The sequence below is a fragment of the Hippopotamus amphibius genome, chromosome 16, assembly GCF_030028045.1.
Source record: "Hippopotamus amphibius kiboko isolate mHipAmp2 chromosome 16, mHipAmp2.hap2, whole genome shotgun sequence".
NCBI lineage: Eukaryota > Metazoa > Chordata > Mammalia > Artiodactyla > Hippopotamidae > Hippopotamus > Hippopotamus amphibius.
Genome location: NC_080201.1, coordinates 32,869,107 through 32,889,922, shown reverse-complemented (window position 1 = coordinate 32,889,922; position 20,816 = coordinate 32,869,107). Strand labels below are relative to the sequence as shown.

The window sequence follows — 20,816 nt, the reverse complement described above, 5'->3', positions numbered from 1 at the left end:
TCCTTCTCTCTGGTCCCTCGCTTTGTAACACATTCTATATACAGCCCAAGCTATCTTTCCAAAGCATAAATGTGCTTATGCCATTCCTCTATACAAATAATTAATCAGCTCTCAACCACTAACAGGAGAAAGGCTACCACATTTTGGCCTTTTCTGTCTTCAACTCCTATTTCTTTCCTCCCCCCCTTCTTTCCTCAGTGGGTCACACTGTTCATGATATCCATAAATGGACATGTAACTCCATTGCTCTTTCTACCAGAATGCTGGCCGCTCTCTTCTGCCTCAGAAACTTTGATGTATCCTCTTAGACCTAATTCAGACATCTTCCTCAAATCACTCTCTTCAGCAGAATCGATGACAATCGCAGCACACCAGATACATCAATTATACCACTAATCACATCTGGAGCTAGTTTTAAACATTGCTATTTGTTCCCAGTGGGAAGTCCCAGAGGCAGTAATTCTCTTATAAATCTTTGTATCACCAGAACCAAGTAAAACTCCAAGCACAGAGTAGGTATACCACACATAATAAATGAGGAATGAGTAACTGTGTACTTAGAACAAGGAACTGTAATGAAACAGAATACTAATCGAGGCATTCAGAAAAGTCACGTGCTACTAAGTTTTTATTTCAAATTTTGTATATTTGAATCATATATCATTTCCTTGACAAAAGCAAAGATGTAAAATGATTGGAACTTACTATGTGATAAACATCACTGAAGGTGCAAGACTGTCCAATGGGGCAGCAGTTTAGCCAACGAACCAGATGAAACTTGCCCACCTGGATATTAACTTAGATCCAGGGCAGTTCAGAATTTCTGGACAGTCTAGTGCAAGCCTTCTCTTTTGCAGATTTAGGAAAATTAAGCCTATAAGTGTTAAGCAATTTGTTCAATGCCTTACAACTAGTAGGAGAAGCCAGATCTCCCAATTTCCAGGTGAATACACTTTCCACAGAAAATAGATATAAAAGAGTGAAGAAAAAATGAAACCATCATAAATTTAAATGCTACTCCAAATCCATGAAGAAAAAGAAGGTAATACCAAGAATGAAATTCAAAGACATGAGCATGGGATGACCCCAACTCCCTGGTAGGTTATGTGCTAACGGTGGTGAACTTACTCTGTTGGATTCATCAGCATCCTCTTCATTGATGGAGCTGGAAGGGGAGGGAGTCGCCGATTTGCTCGCTGGAGGTGAAGGAGACGTGTGGGGCACACTGGCACCTCCCAAATTCAATCCCAACTGGGCGCTGAGCTGAGACTGGTTGATGGTGGTGAGCTGGGCGGGAGGCATGATCCCAGAGCGAGCAGCATCCGTCATGTGGACGATGGACCTCATGATCAGGGAGGGATCCTGACGGTACTGTGAAACTTGTGTGTGGCTCTGATCCTACAGGGGCAACAGAGCAAGCGGGGAAACTCTTAGTTTTCCCAAACAGCAGTGTGCTTACAGGGGTTGGGAACGAAATGGGGGAAGGGGGTTAAAAGGTACCAACTGCCAGTTACAAAATAAATACATCCTAAGGATGTAATACACAGCATGGTGGTTGCAGGTAATAATCCCGGATTGTATATTTGAAAGTTGCTAAGAGGGTAGATCATAGAAGTCCTCTTCACAAGAAAAAAACCCTTTTTTGTAACTGTATGATGACAAATGTTAACTAGACTTACTGTGGTGATAATTTCATACTATATACAAATATTCGATCATTACGTTGTACACCTGAAACTAATATAATATTATATGTCAATTATACCTCAATTAAAAAAAATCAATGAACTTATAATATTAGCAGCTCCTCAGATAGGTTTGACGTCTTGTAATTTTGATAGGTTTGACTTATCCCAGGATAATGGTCTCTATTAATTTATTAACTAGGACTTATGCCAGAAGGTTGAAAGGTCAAAAGCACAAAGCCTGAATCATGCAGCTTAGTCTATTGCACCGGAGAACTATCACTGGATGACTTAACGAAGTGATAATAAAACACTATCAGCAAAGGGAAGATAAGCACCCACCTCTTGCTTCTTACTGAGGAAACTGATGACAAGGAAAGGGTTGAAGCAGAGGTCTAACCCTTTCAGGCTCACCATGTGGTCTGTCAACCTTCTCCTGCACAGTTCCGGTTCCATTACCCTTTCCCCAGCTCTGCAAGGAGGGGAGAAGCCGATCTCTATTTCATCCTCCCAGGCATGCATATGCCATGTGAAAAAGGATGGGCTAGAGAAGCACAGAGCAAGCATCTGTTTGCTTCAGGGCACCCTCTCTGTAAAACCCTCTGTGGTTAACCAGAGGGTCATTCCAGCTCTGAATTACACTGTCAATGGCATCTGGAAGTCATTCTATGCCTTTAGGATTGGATATCACTTTTTTCATCTTAAATCTGCTTAGTTTTCTTTTGTTCAACCCATCCTGATTTAATGTACTAATGAATTTTTAAAAATATGTATAGGGAGCAGGTAGAGACGATCAGAATTAGCTTCTCTGAAAGTTACTGCCGTCACTTCAAAAGTCACCTTCTCTGTTTTGGGCAGTCATACGAAAGGCTTTAGAGGTGCTGCTTCTTCTTCTTCCTCTTCCTCTTCTTCTTCTTCTTCTTTTAATTCCAAAGAATCAAAAACTGAAGACACGCTTTTCCAGTGACTTACTTTAGGACTTGTCATTTAGAGTGAGTCTGATTTTCTTGAAACCAAATTCTCTTGACTCACAGTGACCCATTATCTAATTTCATACACAAGTCTATCAATCCCTCTTTTGAATCTTTCTGATAAGGCTTATTTCGCTCTTTAAAGAAACAAATGAATTATAACTGGGAGCACTTGGTTTCTTACTATTAAATATTACAATGTCACTAAAATAAGAAGCCTGAGCTATCAATAGGAAACTAGTTGAATAAATTATGATCAACCATACTACAAATTATTATGAAGCTTTTTAAATTAATGAATTACATTTATGCGTATTGACCTAGTGAAATGTTTCTCAATTTTGGCTCTAATGATGTTTTGGACCAGATAATTCTTTGCTGTGGGGGCTGTCCTTTGTATAGTAGGATGTTAACAGTAACCTTGGCCTCTACCTACTAGATGTCAGGAGCAACCTCCCTCCCCTTACCAGTCATGACAATCAAAACTGTCTCCAGACATTGCCCCCTGGAGGGAAAAATTGCTCCCAGTTCTAAGGAACCACCAATCTAGAGTCACGTGCAAGATACAGCAAGTGAAAATGCAAGTTGCAAAATAGAGTACAGCCCTGTTTTGTTTAAAAAAAAAGTGTAAACTGGGTATCTTCTACTGGATTGAATTGGATGGGTAAGGAGGGGAGCATCTTAACTTATTCCATTTACAAAAACACAAAACAAAATAAACAAAAACTAAAACACTCCAGTTCGGAAAAACTAAAAAGAAGAGACACAAGTTGTTAAAATAGTCTGTAGCCAATTGCTAGGGTTTAGTATTAAACATATAAATTTTCCACGTCTTAATAATTTCTGAGTTATCAAATTCCCGTGGAATCATGGAGAAATGTGTCACACATATCAGAAAAACCCCAACTCTTCTTTGTCTCACTGACAATATCCTCTTCCACTGCTTCTAAATGTTCCACTCTCCTGGCAGGCGTCCTTCTGCAGACTTGTATCCCTAAAGTGGATTTTACGTTAGCAGTCTGTCCTCATTTTTTTTATTAGCATTCTTCACATTTCTCTTCAAAAATCTGAGCTGACTGTCCACCCTTCCAAGTTCTTTTAAAGTTCCACCATTGTTTGCTTATGTCACTTCCAGTCCCCCACACCTGGGAATTAAGCTATCTTCTTATTGTTATTCTTAATTTTAGTCTCCAAATACATCTTTTAGAAGGCTTTTAAAAAGTCCTTTCAGGGAATTCCCTGGTGGCGCAGTGGTTAAGAATCTGCCTGCTGATGCAGGGGACACGGTGCGATCCCTGCTCCAAGAAAATCCCACATGCTGCAGAGCAACTAAACCCCTGTGCCACAACTACTGAGCCCACGCGCTGCAACGACTGAAGCTCCACAACAAGAGAAGCCACTGCAGGGAGAGGTTGGTGCACCTCAGTAAAGAGTAGCCCCCTGCTTGCCACAACTACAGCACCGAAGACCCAACACAGCCCAAAAAAAAAAAAAAAAAAAAAAAAAAAAATCAGACTTCTTTAAATCCAAGTACTTTAAAATATCTGCAGGCCACTCCAGAGTATTTTAAGTCTGGCTGTATAATAATAAATTAGTTAACTGGTGTGGCTGTGAAATATGAGGATATGATTTACACAGCTTTCTCATTAACCCAGGAGTCACTTTGCTTTCTTTACTCCAATGCCCACAAACATCAGCATGTACAGATACTTGATTGACACATCCCAGACCTACAGTATTTCAGAGGAATCTCATGGTCACACAGAAGGCCAAGGACTTAGTTTTCTTGGCTTTATCAGCTCTTCCTGAATTCCATCTGCAATTTATGCCTTTATGATGGACCTGGTTGCCTGAGAGCTCCTGTTGACAAACAGCCAAGGTTCACGAACAAGGAACAATGACTGTATGTTTACTTGGGGCCAGGATTTGTGCTAAGCTTAATATGCACTTTCCAATTCAATTCTCTAAATAACTTTCTGAATTAGACACTATTATACCTATTCTTGGATAAGAGTGATTCCCTAGGCCACGAAGCTAGCTGGTGATTGCTTGATGGAGAAACTGTGCTCTAGGGAGCTGTGGTGCCACCACGTGGAAGCACGTACTGACCAAGAGAGAGGAATGGGGCTCTGAGCTCTGCACCACCACCATCCCCCTTTAACAAAAGCAACTTGGTTTTCATTTGTTTCATAAATTGAGATTCCTCACAACATTTTACCAAAAAAAAAAAAAGGGGGTTTCTCTGAAGAGGGCACAGTGTGTAAACCACCCCTGAAGCGTATGGGTGGTGGGGCCAAGGTCTTGCCAAAACTCAGAGCCATCGACATGATCTTCAGATCCAAAAAATGCTGGCCCACCAGGATAATACACCAAGGACCTCTAAAGTATTGTCAAGTAACCTCTGAACGACATAATCAATGCATCAAAATGTGCTAGCACTTACCACGATCTACAGTTATCCGATAATAACTTCCTATGTGTAAGGATTACAGTATAAGAAGATTAATGGTGAAAGCATCTCTTTAGAGATTCAAGTTCCTTTAGGGCCACCAATTATTAAAAACTTCCTTGGGGAACTTGGTGATCCTTAATAACTCCAATCATTTTCTATTTTTTAAAAAAGTAACCTTTAAAAGACACTTCCTTTGACCTTAGGATTTCTACTTAGAAAGAGAAAGATAGCTCAGTTGAAAAGTATTCACTGAGCACTTACTATATGCCAGGCCAGAGAAGTCAATATACCAATGCTCATATCTTTGAAAACTAGAAAATTACCATCTGATTCTTTTAAACATGACTCTAATTAAACAAAAGTTAAATGGACTAACGAATTTACTCAACCAAGTGTGGGCAAGAATAATTCATATATACTCCTCCAAAATAGCTCACCATTTTCCTAGTAGTAATGACATGAGAAGGAAACGTATAACCGTGGATATAGCCCTAAGAAATTTAATGCATTTTTGTAAATCATTACATCTCACTTATTAAAATTAAGCCTTGAAAGACTTATCAATGATCACTGAAAGGCAAAGCAGCTAGTGGGTTATAGGAGATTGCTATTATCACATCCAACAATAAGGACTGAATGCTGGTAGCTTCTTTGACTCCTTGCACAATTATGCTCTATATGGAGAGTTTACTTGTATCATTTCCTAAATTGTTCATCTTTTGGAAACAACTCATTCTCTCTTCTTATCTCAGTCTGTCTTCTAATTGATAATATTAGATAAGAGTTTCTCAGGCTTGGCAGTATTGACATTTTGGTCTGGATAATTCTTTGTTGGGAGAATACATCAAATTCTTTGCTTACAATACACCCTGAGCATCGTAAATGTTGAACTGCATCTCTGCTCTCTACCCACTAGGTGCCAATAGCCTCCCCTCCCCGACCTGGCTGTGACAACCAAATGTCTCTAGACATTGGCAAATGGACCCTGATGGGCAAAATCCACTCCCCCCACCTCATGTGAGAATGACTTCATCAGACAAATATAATGGAAATCATTTTCTTGCAGAGGAGTGTCCAAAGACTCTGTTCTGTCCGTGAAAATAGAACACGTGCATAAACAAGATTCAAACTGTGATGAAGTCTGTGAAAAGAATAAACAGCCTATTTAAAAAAAATTATTCAGGGGAGGGTGGCAACATTTGATTAGGTCAGCAGGAAAGGCCTCTCCAAGATGACTTTTGAGCTGATACCTAAAGAATGAGGAGAAGCCAATCAGGAAATGAGGAGAAAGTATGTTCCAGGTAGAAGGAAGAGCATATGCAAAGTCTCGGGTGGGAGAGAGCTTGGCACGCTTGAGAAATGGAAAGGAGACCAGTAGAGGTGGCAGCTCGATAGGCAAGGTGAACAGCGAAATGCAATGGGATTGGAGAGATGGGAATGGGCCAGACTGTGCAAGGTGGGGAAATCAGGGGATGCTTCCCTGCAGAGGTGCCCAACTGGGCTGAGGTATAAAAGAAGAATAGAAGCTAACTGAGCTAGAAAACAGGGAAGAGCATTGTATGCAGAGAAGAAGAACATGTACAAAGTCACACAGCATAAGGAAGCATATCACGAATAAGTAAAGGAGAGGTCAATGTTACTGGTCAGGAAAAGTGAGCCTTGCTGTGAAGCTGGAGAGGCAAGTAATGGCCATAAGTAACAGGTCTTGTAATCCATCCTCGATTTTATTCACGATGTAGAAGGATGCCATTGAAAGTTTAAAGGCTTCGTACCTATCTAGTGATGTTATTCATTCCAATAAATACTAACTGATCATGGGACTTCCCTGGCAGTCCAGTGGTTAAGACTTCGCCTTCCAATGCAGGGGATGCAGGTTCCATCCCTGGTGGGGGAGCTAAGATTCCACATGCCTCGCAGCCAAAAAAATAAGACATAAAACAGAAGCAATATTGTAACAAACTCAATAAAGACTTTAAAAATGGTTCACATCAAAAAAAAAAAAAATCTTAAAAAATTTAACTGATCATACTTCATGGACACCCATCAATTGTGGATAACAGATCTAATTATAAATAGTATAAATACAGCAGATTCACTTTGTTGTACAGTAGAAACTGGTACAACACTGTAAAGCAATTATACTCCAACAAAGATGTGAAGAAAAAAAAAAAAAGAAAGAAAAGCATGGCGAAGAAAAGGGCATGGGGAGAGAGATCTAGGCTGCGGTGAAAGTGATTTAGGTCCACCACTACTGCACTCTCATACACTGTCATTATTTTATTGTTGTTTTGTGCCATATTTAATAATTTGCATAAATTGTATTATTAAAAATATAAATAAATAAATAGTATACATATATAACCTAATACCTCAACTTATGTTTTGAAGAATACTCAAGGATTAATTTTTGCAATCAGAGAAGGTCATTCAGAATGGGCAGGCCATGCCCTTCTAACAGGAAGCACATTGCCTTCTATTTGCCTATAAGTACAATTCAACAAAGCCTTTGCACAACAATGCCTTGATGGTTTGTGTATGTCTTAGTGGGGGGACTGCTCAGCTGAGGCTTGCTTCTCTCTCTACCTGATGAAAGAGCCTCTTTGTCTTTTGTTTTTTTAAAACAGGAAGCCAAGGAATGGCTATTTGGGGTAGCAGTCCTGTTTTCTGAAATTGCATGAAACCCAGTCTACTGGATTAATGAACATTAAGGAATATTAATCATCTGAGTGAATGGTTAAAAATATGAGTAATTTTATATTAAAAAGGAAACTTTAGATCATTAGCATAAATTAAAAACTGGAATCACCATGATCCCAGATAAATACCAAGTAAAGGAAATATTGAAGAGTTCCAAAAATATTTACTAACTCCATCACAGTCCATCTAAATATGGGTACCTGCCTAGGGTTCTGGGCCGGAGTTCTGCTTTCTCTTTTTTCAAAAGGGAGAAAGAGAGATGTGAAAGACTAATTAGCTCCAAACTGAGACTTCCTCCTTGACTTAATCAAGATTGAAAGAGAAGGGAAAGATGAAAAACATTCCAACTGTGTACATCACTGTTATATTACCATATCCATACTTCCTATATGCAGAGTTTGGGGAGATGAGACTGGGTACAGTTTACTCTTCTTTCCTTAGTCCAGAAAACTCTACCTCTTCTACACATTCAGATCTTTTTCACTCCTACTTTCAGGTCAGGAGCAAGGACCAGTCCCTCAGTGAAGTCCTCTCAAGAGTGAAGTTCCCATTCCTTCCCATGCCTGGCATTTACCTTTGTGACGCACACTTGGTGAGAGAGAATCATACACCCTCCTGTACTGTGTTTTTGCTCCTCTTAGAAATGTAAGATACAGGCTTTCAAATAGACTTTTAAATTTTAAGTATCATACATTATTCTATTTTTATTCAGTACAATGGTGCTTACTTCCATCTGTGTTGATTTTATCGCAAAGGATTTTTAAAAATCTAATATGCAAATTATTTAATGCACCTTCCACCGACATTTACAAATAAATATTCTCTGTAACAACTGAATGTTAGGCTTTCGTAATAAAGGATAACATCTAATTAAGAAGCGAATAACCCAAATATAGTAGACAGTGGGACTAAACACATTTTCACTATGTGGCTTTTTAATCAATATTTCTTGGGAAATGGAGTAATTAAACAATTATCAGTAATAAAAATTGCTTTGTATTAATAAATATCAGAGAACCAGAAGTAGGAAATCCAGTCATTTTATGCTCAATTATTTAGTTATGTCCTATAGCGATGTTAAAATTTTATTTCCAAATAAACAATCAATCAATACTTATGCATAGTTAGTGTATTCCTAACCCAAACAGAACATGAAACAAATACAGTTGTGTCAAAAGCACGCCAATGATGATTACAGACCTACATACCATAAACTTTATATTCATCAAAATATTTGTATGGAAATAGATAATTTTTACTTAATAGCTACTCTCAGGGTTATAATCAAACATACCTACCCATGAAAGTTTTGTGAAAAACAGTCTTCCGCAAAGTTAATTAATAGTTTCTTAGCAAAATAAAAATTTCAAGAGTTTATCATAAAACAATGGTATTTTTTCATATGCCCTCTAACTCTTTTGTTTTACCAAGGAGTCAGCGCCGTGTTGATTTTATTCAATCCTAAATTACAGTTTTATAGAGGAATTCCAATTTTACAGCTGTTGATACTTTAAACCTCCTCCCCTCCATTTTTATTTAGTACTCAAGATATGCTCTTACTAGCAAATAAATATTCTTTCATTATCCTTTCATGGATTCATGCATTCAACAAATACTTATTGAGAGCCTCGTGTATTCCAGGCCAGACACGGTTACAGGCCTAAGGATGATAGCAGCAGATAAGACAGGTGAGGGGACAGGACAGGCTGTACATAAGCAAAGGAGACCATTTCTAAGGACGACAAGTGCTGTGAATAAGAGGAAGTGAGGCAACAGTACAGGAGTAACTCTCATCCCCCTAAAAACTGTTTGAGCCACCAGGCCAGTTTTATTTGCGAACCTGGGTGATGTAAAATGGTGTGTCTACTGTCCCTAACCCACAGGGGAAGTACTGCCAATGCTACAGAAGATTATAACTGTAGAGTATATACGTTAAAAACAAGACACGGGGAAATAAATCATAGCCTAACTTTTTAATAACACTTTTCCTGGAATGTGATAAGTCCACCAAATAACCGCATGTCACCCTTCACAAGAACTAACTGGGTTTAGCAGAAGTTTGGAACACGCCCCACCTCTCATACATGATCCTAAAGTTAACCTTAAAGACAATACTCGTACGTTCAGGGTCAGTAGGCATTTACAGGCCGAGAATAAAGAATATTTCTTTTAAGGCATGTATGGTACAAGGCTATTTGCTCTACCAAGAAAGGCAGCTCATAAACTGTCTGTGTCCAGGGTATTTGGGGCAGACAACTGTCAAGATGTAGTAAGAGCTAAATTAAAGTTGACTTTGGACAACATGCGTCTTTGAAGCAGTCACCAGATTTCGCATTTCTGTGTTACATGGAAGAGACACTGCTAAGAATTCACTTTTATAAATGATCAGTCTCTAATGATTAAGAACAATATATAGCACATAGTAGGTGGTCCGTAAATATCTGCTAGAGTTAATCTGGTTTCAGTTTTATAATTTGGATTTTGAACACATAGGTCCCATTCCACTCAGAGTGAGTTGTTGTATTTTGCTCATGTAAGACTTGCCTTTTCTGTTGTTACTTTCCAATAAGAATATGTTTGACCATAACTTGAAGAAAAATAAACATGACTGAAGTCATCATTCAATTTGTGTGAGAAATCGCTGGTCCCCCCAATGGCTAAATGGTAATCATCCTGTGGAATTTAGCTCTGCCGCGGCTATGGACAATGGCGATGAACATGTCCATAACGATAATAAGGGCTTGTTTTAATAGAACGTTCCACGCATTAGACACATTAATGACCCATGAAATAACTGTTTTATCTGTAACCCATTAAGCAACGTTGCTAAAACAATGTATTAATTGAAAGTCTGAGATACCTCTCCACGTAAGATTTTGGAAAATTTCTATTTTGTGAAAATAGAAATAATTCAGAATGAGATCCATGATCAATGACTGTATGAAAAATAAAAACTTCTAAAATAAGCCTGGTAATTTTAGGAGTATTCTTTTGATACATTCCCCTTTTTCTGATCGCAAATGATGTCTGTTTGAATTATGACTTAAGAGCTTTATGAATATTTTAAAGCTGGTACTCTTCTTCTCTGTGTGTATATCTTCTATAGGACTTTTTTTTTCTCTCTTCGTCTCTTTCCTTGACAGGTACAGAGACGACCATACTCAAATTTACCTCCCTTACTTCCATCGTTTTCAATTTTCTAATACTATGTTTGATATTACCAGAGCACCAGTGGTATTCTCTACAAATACGTGCTATCACAATTAAGTCCAAAGCAACATCAAACAGAAAACGTTGGTCTTCCAAACATGAAATATAATGCACGAAGAAAAAGTATGTGAATTATCGGTGTGTTTTATAAATTCTCTTTTGGGGGGGCATACAAAATATCAGACTGGAGACAATTATTTTACTGTCTGTTTCTTGGATATCAGAGAGAATTTTGAAATTCATCAAAGCTAACCTTCTGTTATGTACAACAGGCTAAGCTGAAAAGAATGTTAACAAGTTCAATTTTCATTCAATCAGCACTACTGCTCTCTGAAATGTTTCATTGCAGGAAAGAAATAAAAATAATCTATATGGTAATTATGAGGATGAATCCCCCAGTAACTTTCAGCTACATGAAAGGTCAGTTCTATTCAAGATATTTTATCAGTCCCCTGCACATACTCCTGTCCTGTCATTTTAAATCTGAACAGCATTTTATTTTCCCATTTACAGCTACCTGCAGAATTAAGTACTTAAGCCAAATAAGAAAAAAAAAAAAAAAAAAAGAAATGTTGAATGCTGGCAAAGGCTATAATAGCATAGAGATAAATCGTTCAGCTGCTCTCTCTCAAGCCTCTAGGGCTGCAGATTTTTCTTCTCCTGGTGCACTGTGGGTATTCAAAACTTGTTCAACATGATTTCATTTCATTTCAGGCACTGCCTGAGAAAACTAAATTACAGAATCAATCATACAGAAGGTCAGAGTGAGACTTCATTACAAGTATTGCATGCTTGCATGAATATCTTTCATTTATGACTGACCCAATATGTCACAATAGCTGTCTAGTAAAAATAATCCACTTTCTGAAATTGATGTACTACTGATGTCAATGCTACTCAGCAGGCTGTGCAGATTATAGAGAGGTGTTAAAAAAAAAAAAGAAACCCTTTAGAGCGCACATTGTAGATTTTTAGGATTGCAATCTTTTGTAGATTAAAATAATTTCCAGATGATCATCCGAACTGGCAATCATGCTTAGAGATAAAGAATTTTTAACCAAACCATGACTGTTGATTTCAACTTGCCAACCACATCCTGTGTGAAAACACATATACCCACAACAAGCAAATCAAGGTTGTTCTTTCAAGTCACAAATGCGTCGACTTCCAATTTTTTTCGACAATTCGCTTCTGCATACCAGGGCATTATTTGCATATTTTGAAATGGGAATGCTAATCATGAGACTCTTTTTAATCCCCCCCCCTTTTCTTTTTCGTTCCTGCTTTTTGGTTTTTAAATATCATGGCAGAAATTTAAGAAAGATAAACATGGTGCTGGTTGCCAACAAAAATGCAGTTAATCAGTAATGTGACAAACTGTCACTCTTTCTAAAGGAAAACCAATGAAGCTCTGAAGAAAAGCTGGTTCAATACCACATAAACAAGCTGGCTTTTCTTCTTATATGATAGTCTTAATTCACCATAGCAATCCTTAACCGACAGCCATATTCATTCGGAGAACAAAACTTCATACTTGCATAAGGTATGAAATAGCCAGTGCACACTGGGAAGCCAAATGCATGATGTATAAAGTATTCTTTATTATTTTTCTGGTGACCTTCCTGAGGGAAATCTCCGAGGAGCTGCTGTGGAGCACTACAATGTCGCCAGCCACCTCGGTACCCGGAGGGAAATATACAAGAACCTTGACATAACCTATTTTTAACCATGCCTCTGGCGATTCTGAATTCAAGTTTATAGGTGAACATGTCAGGTAATACACAGAACAAAGCCAATGACACATTGTATTCATCATAATTCTGTCCTGATGCATTTTATTTTTTCCAACATTTGTGATTTAAAATCCCATGACATTTCTTCAAGGTGAAATTCTACCGGAATTTTCAACAAGATTAGTTTGTTTCCAGCCAAAATAAATATCATTCGGGTTCAGCAAAACTTCAGAAAGGCACCAATAAATGTGATGAGGTCCATGTAAATACCATGACAACTGCCTGCACTTGGCTAAAGTACTTATACTTTTAAAAATCAATGACATAATTCAACTGCTTGAGTGATTAGCAATACATTACAAAAGAAGCATTAAAAATTGAGTCCTCTCTCCCAACGCCAGTCCGTGAAAGCATTGTTCTTTAAGTATATGTGAATATCATAATTATTTTATGATTCCATCTTTAGTTCTTTCCAATATAGTAAATTCAATTGACCATGAAATGAAATTTCATAGTCAAAATGCCTCCTTTACACTTTTTTATAGCAGCAATAACAGTTTTATAGCTTTAAGGCAAGGTAATTCATCAGATGTTTAATTTAAAGGCAGATTCTTATAATATTAATAAATATTTACCAATTTAATAAAGCACACATTTTAGCATGCATTATATGGTCTTTTAACTATTTCCCTAACTTAAATGAGCCTCGCTGAGCATCTATGAATAATGGCGAACCCTGGGCAAACTCCCTTGGTGACTAAACACCCTTTTTATTTTTATTATTTTCCAGGCACAGCATTGCAAAGCGGATTGTAGAAGAACAGAGACAGAACCCTCCCTTCCAGTGCCAAAGGGACAGAAATGTAAGAAAGTCCACAGGAAACAATTATTTGCGATGGCGAGGAACGTTTATGAATACTTAATGACCATTTCCCGACTGTTCCCTGCATTCTTTTCTGACAAAAAAGTAAAAATAAAAACCCTGATGTTCAGCTCAAACACAAAAGATCACAGGCAAAGAAAATTATGTTGCCGCAATCCTATTTGGGAAAGTAATCTTGTATTTCAGAGAGCACACGGAATCTTAGCACCGCTAATCCACTACATATTTTGCAATCATCTGTTGTTATCTGGGGAATTAACAATGAAACCAATAAACATCACTGGCATGGTCATAATGTGCAGAGAAATATGTAAACAAGCAATAGGATTTGTTTTTTGTTATCCCAACACATCTGTTTCATTTTATCAGGATTTAATAAAAATAAAAGCCCTATAAACTATTAATCTTGTTTTAAAACGTCTGCCTAGTACCTCACCTAGATAGACACAAATGCATTGTATCTTATGACAGGAAAAAAACAATCCCAGAAGAAGAGTTTAAAATACTTAAGCAGATTTACTCTGGTGATTGCTAACTATAATTGCACACTAAGAAAAACAGAACCAAAATTACTGCATTAGTAATCTTGGCTCTCTGGAGGCCCTTATTTGATGTTTATGACAATAAGTAACACAATTAGGTATATTTCACACAATAACCTGCTCTATATTCTCCTCTGCTGGTTATAAGCAATTATTCTTTTTCCCTTTCTCTGTACCACAGTTTGACATTTCAGTTCAGGTAGGAGCAAATCATGTTATCATAAACATGATGCTTTAATCCAACAAATGCAAAAGACCCAGGCACCTGATAAGGGCTTCCATTTCTAAAAACTCTCCTGGGCAATCTTTCAGCTCCAGTACACCTCTTTGTTAAACCAAAGACAAGGGAAGACTGGCTGCTTTCGAACCAAAGAATCAGACTTAAAAAATCGTTTCAAACCGGAAGGATCTTGTGGGGTCCTCCTCTTTCAAGTCTACCAATCCAATGCCCTCTTGTCCAACACCAGGAATGGACCTGCTACCTGCATTTAAATGACACTAGGAGGATCAACCCACGTGTCCACCGGTGGATAGACACGAGCATGTTTCCCAACACAGGCTCTCAGATCTTTAACCTGAGAAGTACAAACGTTAAATAAAACACTTTCGAGCAGTAAATTTGCTGCCTACCATATGCAACCCACTGCTATGAAGCACGCCATCTTGTTCCACGAGATTTCTTGAGATTGTAATGGAAGGAAGATCCAGGCTTTGCGGGGGAAACTGGGGCGTGAATTCACTTCCCTGGGAAGGCAACGGATCACTGAGGCCTTGAAAAGGTAGAAGTACATCAGGCATGCCCAGGGCGGGGTCCGACTCCGGAGGTGGCGTGATCGGGGGTATTTCAAACTCCTCATCCCCGAGGCTCGGTGTATGGAATGTCTGCTAAAAGGAAACAAAATATAGACATCTTCATGTTCTGTTCCTATATCTTGTTTCTCGCGGGAGGGAAAAAGAAAGATTTCGCACAAAAACACTATATAGCTAGGCCAAATATTTATTTCTCAAATGAAAACATCTTAAACACAGATTTCCATATATAAAGTTTTGCTGATCATTCTGATTAAAGATTTAAGTCTCATTATCATATGGTTTTAATGGAGTATCAGTATTAACAGTTTTTTAATGCGTACTTAATTACAACATCTGTCTTTGTTGTTAGTTGGAGCACCAGCGACATTAGATTTGGCTATGTAACAAATTGCCACTTTATTGATATGTTCGTGAAACAGCTCAAACGCTTACATTATCCACATGCTTCATCAAATGCTGACGATTTTGTGGCGCGCACACACACAACATTAATCCAGAAGTGAACATTACACATATTTACTTTCTGCCACAACGTATAAAACAAGTGATATTGAATGTATGGTTTGCTTTTTAAATTTCCTTATTGGTATATTCTCAAGTGCAGTGAACGCTTCCATAGAAATTGTTACTGTGTGTAATAAAGCTTTTTATATAAGGATTATCAGAGCATATATATCCAGGGCTTTTATTGAAATTGTAATGAGAGTTCTTTTCTTTTATAGGAAGATTTTGATATGTATTTATCAGAACATCTTTCTTCCAGTCTTCAGCTGTTAAAGACCACAGAATGAGCATAGAGATCTATGGATAGAAATGTCCTAATTCCACGGATGTTGCTCAATTACTTAGACAAGTGTTATTATCTTAAGCGCTAAGTAAATAATGCACTGCTTTCTTCACTGCTACTTAGATTCTTAAAGACAGTGTTTTCACATTGGGCCATGGGATGCAAATCAGGGCTGCTTTGCTGAACTCCCTGAACTATCTTTCTTAAAATAGAACTTGGGTTTTGTGGGGAGAGGGGTCAAGGCCTAGAACATTCTTTTTGGTAGGGTGAAGGGGTTGGGGGACCACTGAGATACTTTTTATTCCTAGCTTAGAGGGTCAACATTATAGTTCACTTATGATTAATAGTATTTTTTGAAGAATGAATTGGTGCAAGATAATTTGCATCTGCTGTAATTGGTTAAAAGAACTAATTAGGAGCTGAAAATCATCCTTCTTCAAGCTATCAGTGATGATGTAACTTAATAACCATTGAAGAAAAAATAGAAACAAACGCAAGGAAAAAAAAAACAAACCCACTTCTTCCCTATAGAACCTGTCACCTGCTATTTGTATCTCACCAGAAGTAAAGAGGTCACAAGCTATGGGAGCCTATGACAGGACAACTGAACATTAGCAAATTCAATAGATGTAAGACATTCGAGCCTAATAACACATTTGAAAGCTAGAATGAAATATTAGATTTTCTGACACGTTTATTCTAATAATGAACCCCCCCCCTCAAAGATGTCAATTTCTGACTGTGGTACCCCGAGTTCTCAAACACAAAGGGATGAATTGGCCACAAGCGTGGCTGGCTAATGAATGTAACCCTATGGCTGCATTTGCCGTTATTTTGGCACTAATGTGGTCTAGTAACAGATGCAACTGTAATTTGTGACTCATTTGCTACCCCATTACTGCTTAATGAAATCTAACATATCACATTAACAATACGGATAAACACTCATTCTTGATATGTGGCATTTGGCTGTTTTCATTACCACTGTAATTAACACTTGAAATATTATTTCAATAAATATTTAAAGTACTTTAAAAATGGTCAGAGTAATCATGACACAGACAGAAAACATAAAGCAAATGTGTGAATTTCAAACTCAGAGCATCCTGTTCCCCATAATGTTATCTACAGGGCAATATCTATGGGAAGGGAATCAGTTTCAGGCACAATTTCTACTTTACAACATAAAACCTAAAGTCTTCCTGAATTAGTCTGCACTCATTAAAATGTTAAAAAACCAAATAAATTTACTTTTAATGCAGTGATTGGGAAATTAGGCACATACTATAACGTAGTGCATTAACATTTACTTGGGCTTTATTTTTTGTTCGAGAAAAGATATGTAAAATGTAAAATCATTATGTAAAATCATCACATAAGATTACTTCTTAAACTCTAACTTAAAGCATGTCTTATGCTCGGCAGTTAAAATTAAGGAGGTTTTCATTTTTATTTTTGTTAAGGAATAAAGAGAGATCTTACATATTATACGTCCCTCCAGTATATTTTTTAAAGACAAATTAATTTTGAGCTAGAATTTAATATTTTTCTATTTCACAACCTAATAAAACAATACCATAAAATTATATTATGTAACTAAGAAAATGCTAAAATCTTAAATGACTTTTAAAGAGAGGCAATCCATTAAATATAAAGTTAAACATGCCTTAGAGAAGAGAATAACCAAAACATTGGTTATCTGAGATAATAAAAAGAACCAAGTATGGCAGCAACCAAAAAAAGACATTGACTTTTGCAGCTATGCCATATGACCAATATCAGGTTAATCAGTTAGTTTATACGATTGCTTTTTACAGATACTGACTTTCCAGTGTTTACCTTGTCCATGTTAAAGTAGTATGTACATGGTTAAATACCATCTGTACTGCAATGTTCAAAACATTTGTTCCTTTTGATAAAAATGCAAATCTGGAGAACTGTTGTATCAACATATAACAGCCAATGTCTGACACGGTGAATTATCACAGCTGGAATTAAATTGTCTCTGAACAGCTGCTGGCAGTAGAGCTTTCATCAATGTTTGATTCAAATGTAGGGAAAAAAAATCCTACAGAAAGAAACATCATGTTGTCCTTACAGATGGGGTTTGTGCCCATTATCACAAACAACACAGCAGCCAGTGCCAAACAATATTCCCTGATCTAGGCAGTCTTCTTGGTGAGAGAGATGGTGGTCACTGCAAAAATGATTAATCTACGGATACCCTTAATTCTCGGTTCCCCAATTTTTCTACTAATTTCTCCAAGTTAATTTCTTCCATACCACTTGCTTCCCTATAACCAAGATCATTTACGAAGCCATTATGATTTTCATTCTCTGGGGTCAAGCTGGTTCAGTTTCCTATCTTTGAATATATTTGGAAAATGAAGACTTTTTATTACAGGAATCGCAAGAGGAAATGTTCCATTTGGACCAATTTCACTTCTGCTTGTTCTTGTTTTAAAATCTTAAATCTCACACAGTCTACCCTTTTTAGGAAACCATTTCTTTTTTTTTTTTTTTTTTTTAATTTTTATGGGAGTCTAGCTGATTTACAATGTTGTGTTACTTTCTCCTGTACAGCAAAGTGAGTCAGTTACACATATACATATAGATACTCTTTCTTGATCTAATCGAGATGGGGGTTTTTCTGGAGGGCAGGCCAATGAGACCAGACAGCAGCCTTAAATCTCTAAGCAGGGAATGCAGTGAAAACAGCAACAAAAATATGTGTGTTCCATGTGTACTGGAAAACTGCAGACAAACCCAGAGCCAACACGGTGTTGCATTTCAATTCCATCGACCGATTTTCCTAGCTATGACTGAGTCTTGGCATATGCCCATTCATTCATTCATTCAATGATTCAATACATATTTATTGAGCATCTACTATGTGCCAGGCAGTGTACTTGGCTGTGGGAACCTAACAAAAAACACTTTCACACCACTCCCACTGAAGACCCAAGAAATTATAATACTGTTCTGCCACACTGTTCCCAAACTATCCCAACTTAAGGAAATTATCCCCAGAGCTGTGTGAAGTTTAAATAGTTTCCATTAGAAGTCCCTTCTATCCCAGTTTCCAAAATAACCCCTATCTGCTTAGACACCAATATAGTTTGGATAGATATCCTATCCTCTCTTATCTATTTCCTTTTGTTTGCATCTATAATCTTTTCATCAAGAGGGGCGTGTGTGTGAATTACTAACGATCGCCTGTGAACGAATGATAAAGACTTCTCAGGTTATTTTCTCTTCCCATAGGTTTTTTCTCATTTCTCCCCCAAAATCGTTACCTCATGCCACGTGAGATAAATTCGACACTTGGCTTTTCCCTTCAAGCTCTTTAAATGATCTAAATAACACACAAAACGTGAACAGACACATGAAGACAGACACCTACCTCGCTGGCTGCAAAGAAAGCGTTGTTTGCCTCAGCCATATTCATGTAGTTATTGTTGTTTCCAAACTGAAAGGAAACAGATTGTTTTCTGTTAATATGCAGCATCATAAAGAATTCTGGGGGGTTACTTACTGCTCAGATGGGATTTGGAAAGAATATTGGTGTTATGAGATAAAAGGGTGGTTTCACTGGGACCAAAGGTGAGCTGTGAGAGGTTTCGGGGCACTATGCTATATGCTGTCGGCTGGTTCCCTCAGAAAATAAAGCACTGAGTTAAGCTAACGTGATAATTCTAGAAAATTGTGTTGTTTCTCATCAAGACTAATAGCGAAGGGAGACAATTGTAAACATTTGGCCAACCTGGTCACTAGTGAGTGCTGTTTATCGAACTGGCATTTGTCAGAGGTTAGCAGGAAAAGAGTTGCCAAGAAAATCACCTTGACACATTTTTAAAGCATGTTGGGATTTCATAGCTTACTTTGCAAGAACAGATGTCACAAGTGTGGGTAGGTTAAAATGTGAATTAAAGTGAATACAATTCAATTCCCAGGGCTCAAATTCTATTTTCCTGTGAATGGGGTGTGGCATGAATATAAATAAATAATAAGACTAAAGAATATTTTTTAAATTTCCAGAGTTTAAAACGATATCTGTATCCATCAGAGCTGTTGAAAACAGTGGTATTTAATCTCTCAATGTAACATTAAGTGCAAAGAGGTTTAAAAAATAAGCGGGATCCTATGAACACAGCAATTTTTATTTAATTCCCTAACACAATAGCCCATTCAGACCATCACAAATAAGACTGTATCAGCATTTCAGACATAAGCTCTTTCCTTCTAGAGACCTGTTATCAAAATGTAAAACTTGGATTTTGGCAGAAGTGTATTTTCAGGTTCAGATGGTCTAAGTAGGCACGTTTTGTTGCTTTAAACATTCTGTTATCAGTCTGGCAATGTGCAAAGGCTCTGTGAGCCTAATTACCTGCAGCTATATTATTTTCATGATTTTTAAATGGTAAAAGAAAGTCCTTTTTATAAAGTGTATTATTTCCTTCCTCCCATGCATCAAATAACACATAGGTTTGGTCTCCACAGGGTGAAATGTATATCCATTCTCTACCATCAATAGAGCTAGTAATTATTTAAAGCAAAAGGCACAATTTTCCCAAGGAGATAGGTAGATAGATAGATACAAATACACAGATAAGTACAGAGAAGAAATGTACAGACACAGAGATATGAAAGACCCACATAGTCCTCCTCCCCATAAACCCACAAACACTTATTTCTGGGAGGTTCTCATCCTCTGACTCTGAACGGGTAGGATTCGTGCACAGAAGTGGGATTGACACGCTACACTTTATCATGTCAGGGATCCAAGAACTAAGCAGGATTTGTACGGAAGGCTCTAATGGTTCCAGAACGCTGTTGTGGTACACGGAAGCAAAATCCCACCCTGTAAAACGACACCTAAATACGTCCTCACACAATGAGCCCTCAGATTCATTTGGATAAGTATCTTTATAAGGGTTTCTGAAAGATGTATTTGTTAGCGCTTGAGAAAGCCCTTTATCTAGTTTCTCTGAAGGCGTGTGATATCAAAAACACGTGGCGATGGCTCCACAAATGTATACTTCT

At 37.6% G+C, this 20,816-nt stretch overlaps 1 protein-coding gene across 1 annotated transcript in view; it reads right to left on the bottom strand.

Annotated features, from left to right (window-relative positions):
• The window catches only part of TOX3 (TOX high mobility group box family member 3), a 104,358-nt gene that overhangs the window by 10,823 nt on the left and 72,719 nt on the right, over window positions 1-20,816 (bottom strand). The window contains exons 2-4 of the mRNA XM_057712640.1: window positions 19,177-19,242; window positions 14,804-15,058; window positions 1,129-1,398 (exon numbers count right to left, since the gene is read on the bottom strand). Coding sequence (XP_057568623.1) covers window positions 1,129-1,398; window positions 14,804-15,058; window positions 19,177-19,242 — 591 coding nt within the window. The remainder of the gene's footprint in view (window positions 1-1,128; window positions 1,399-14,803; window positions 15,059-19,176; window positions 19,243-20,816) is intronic.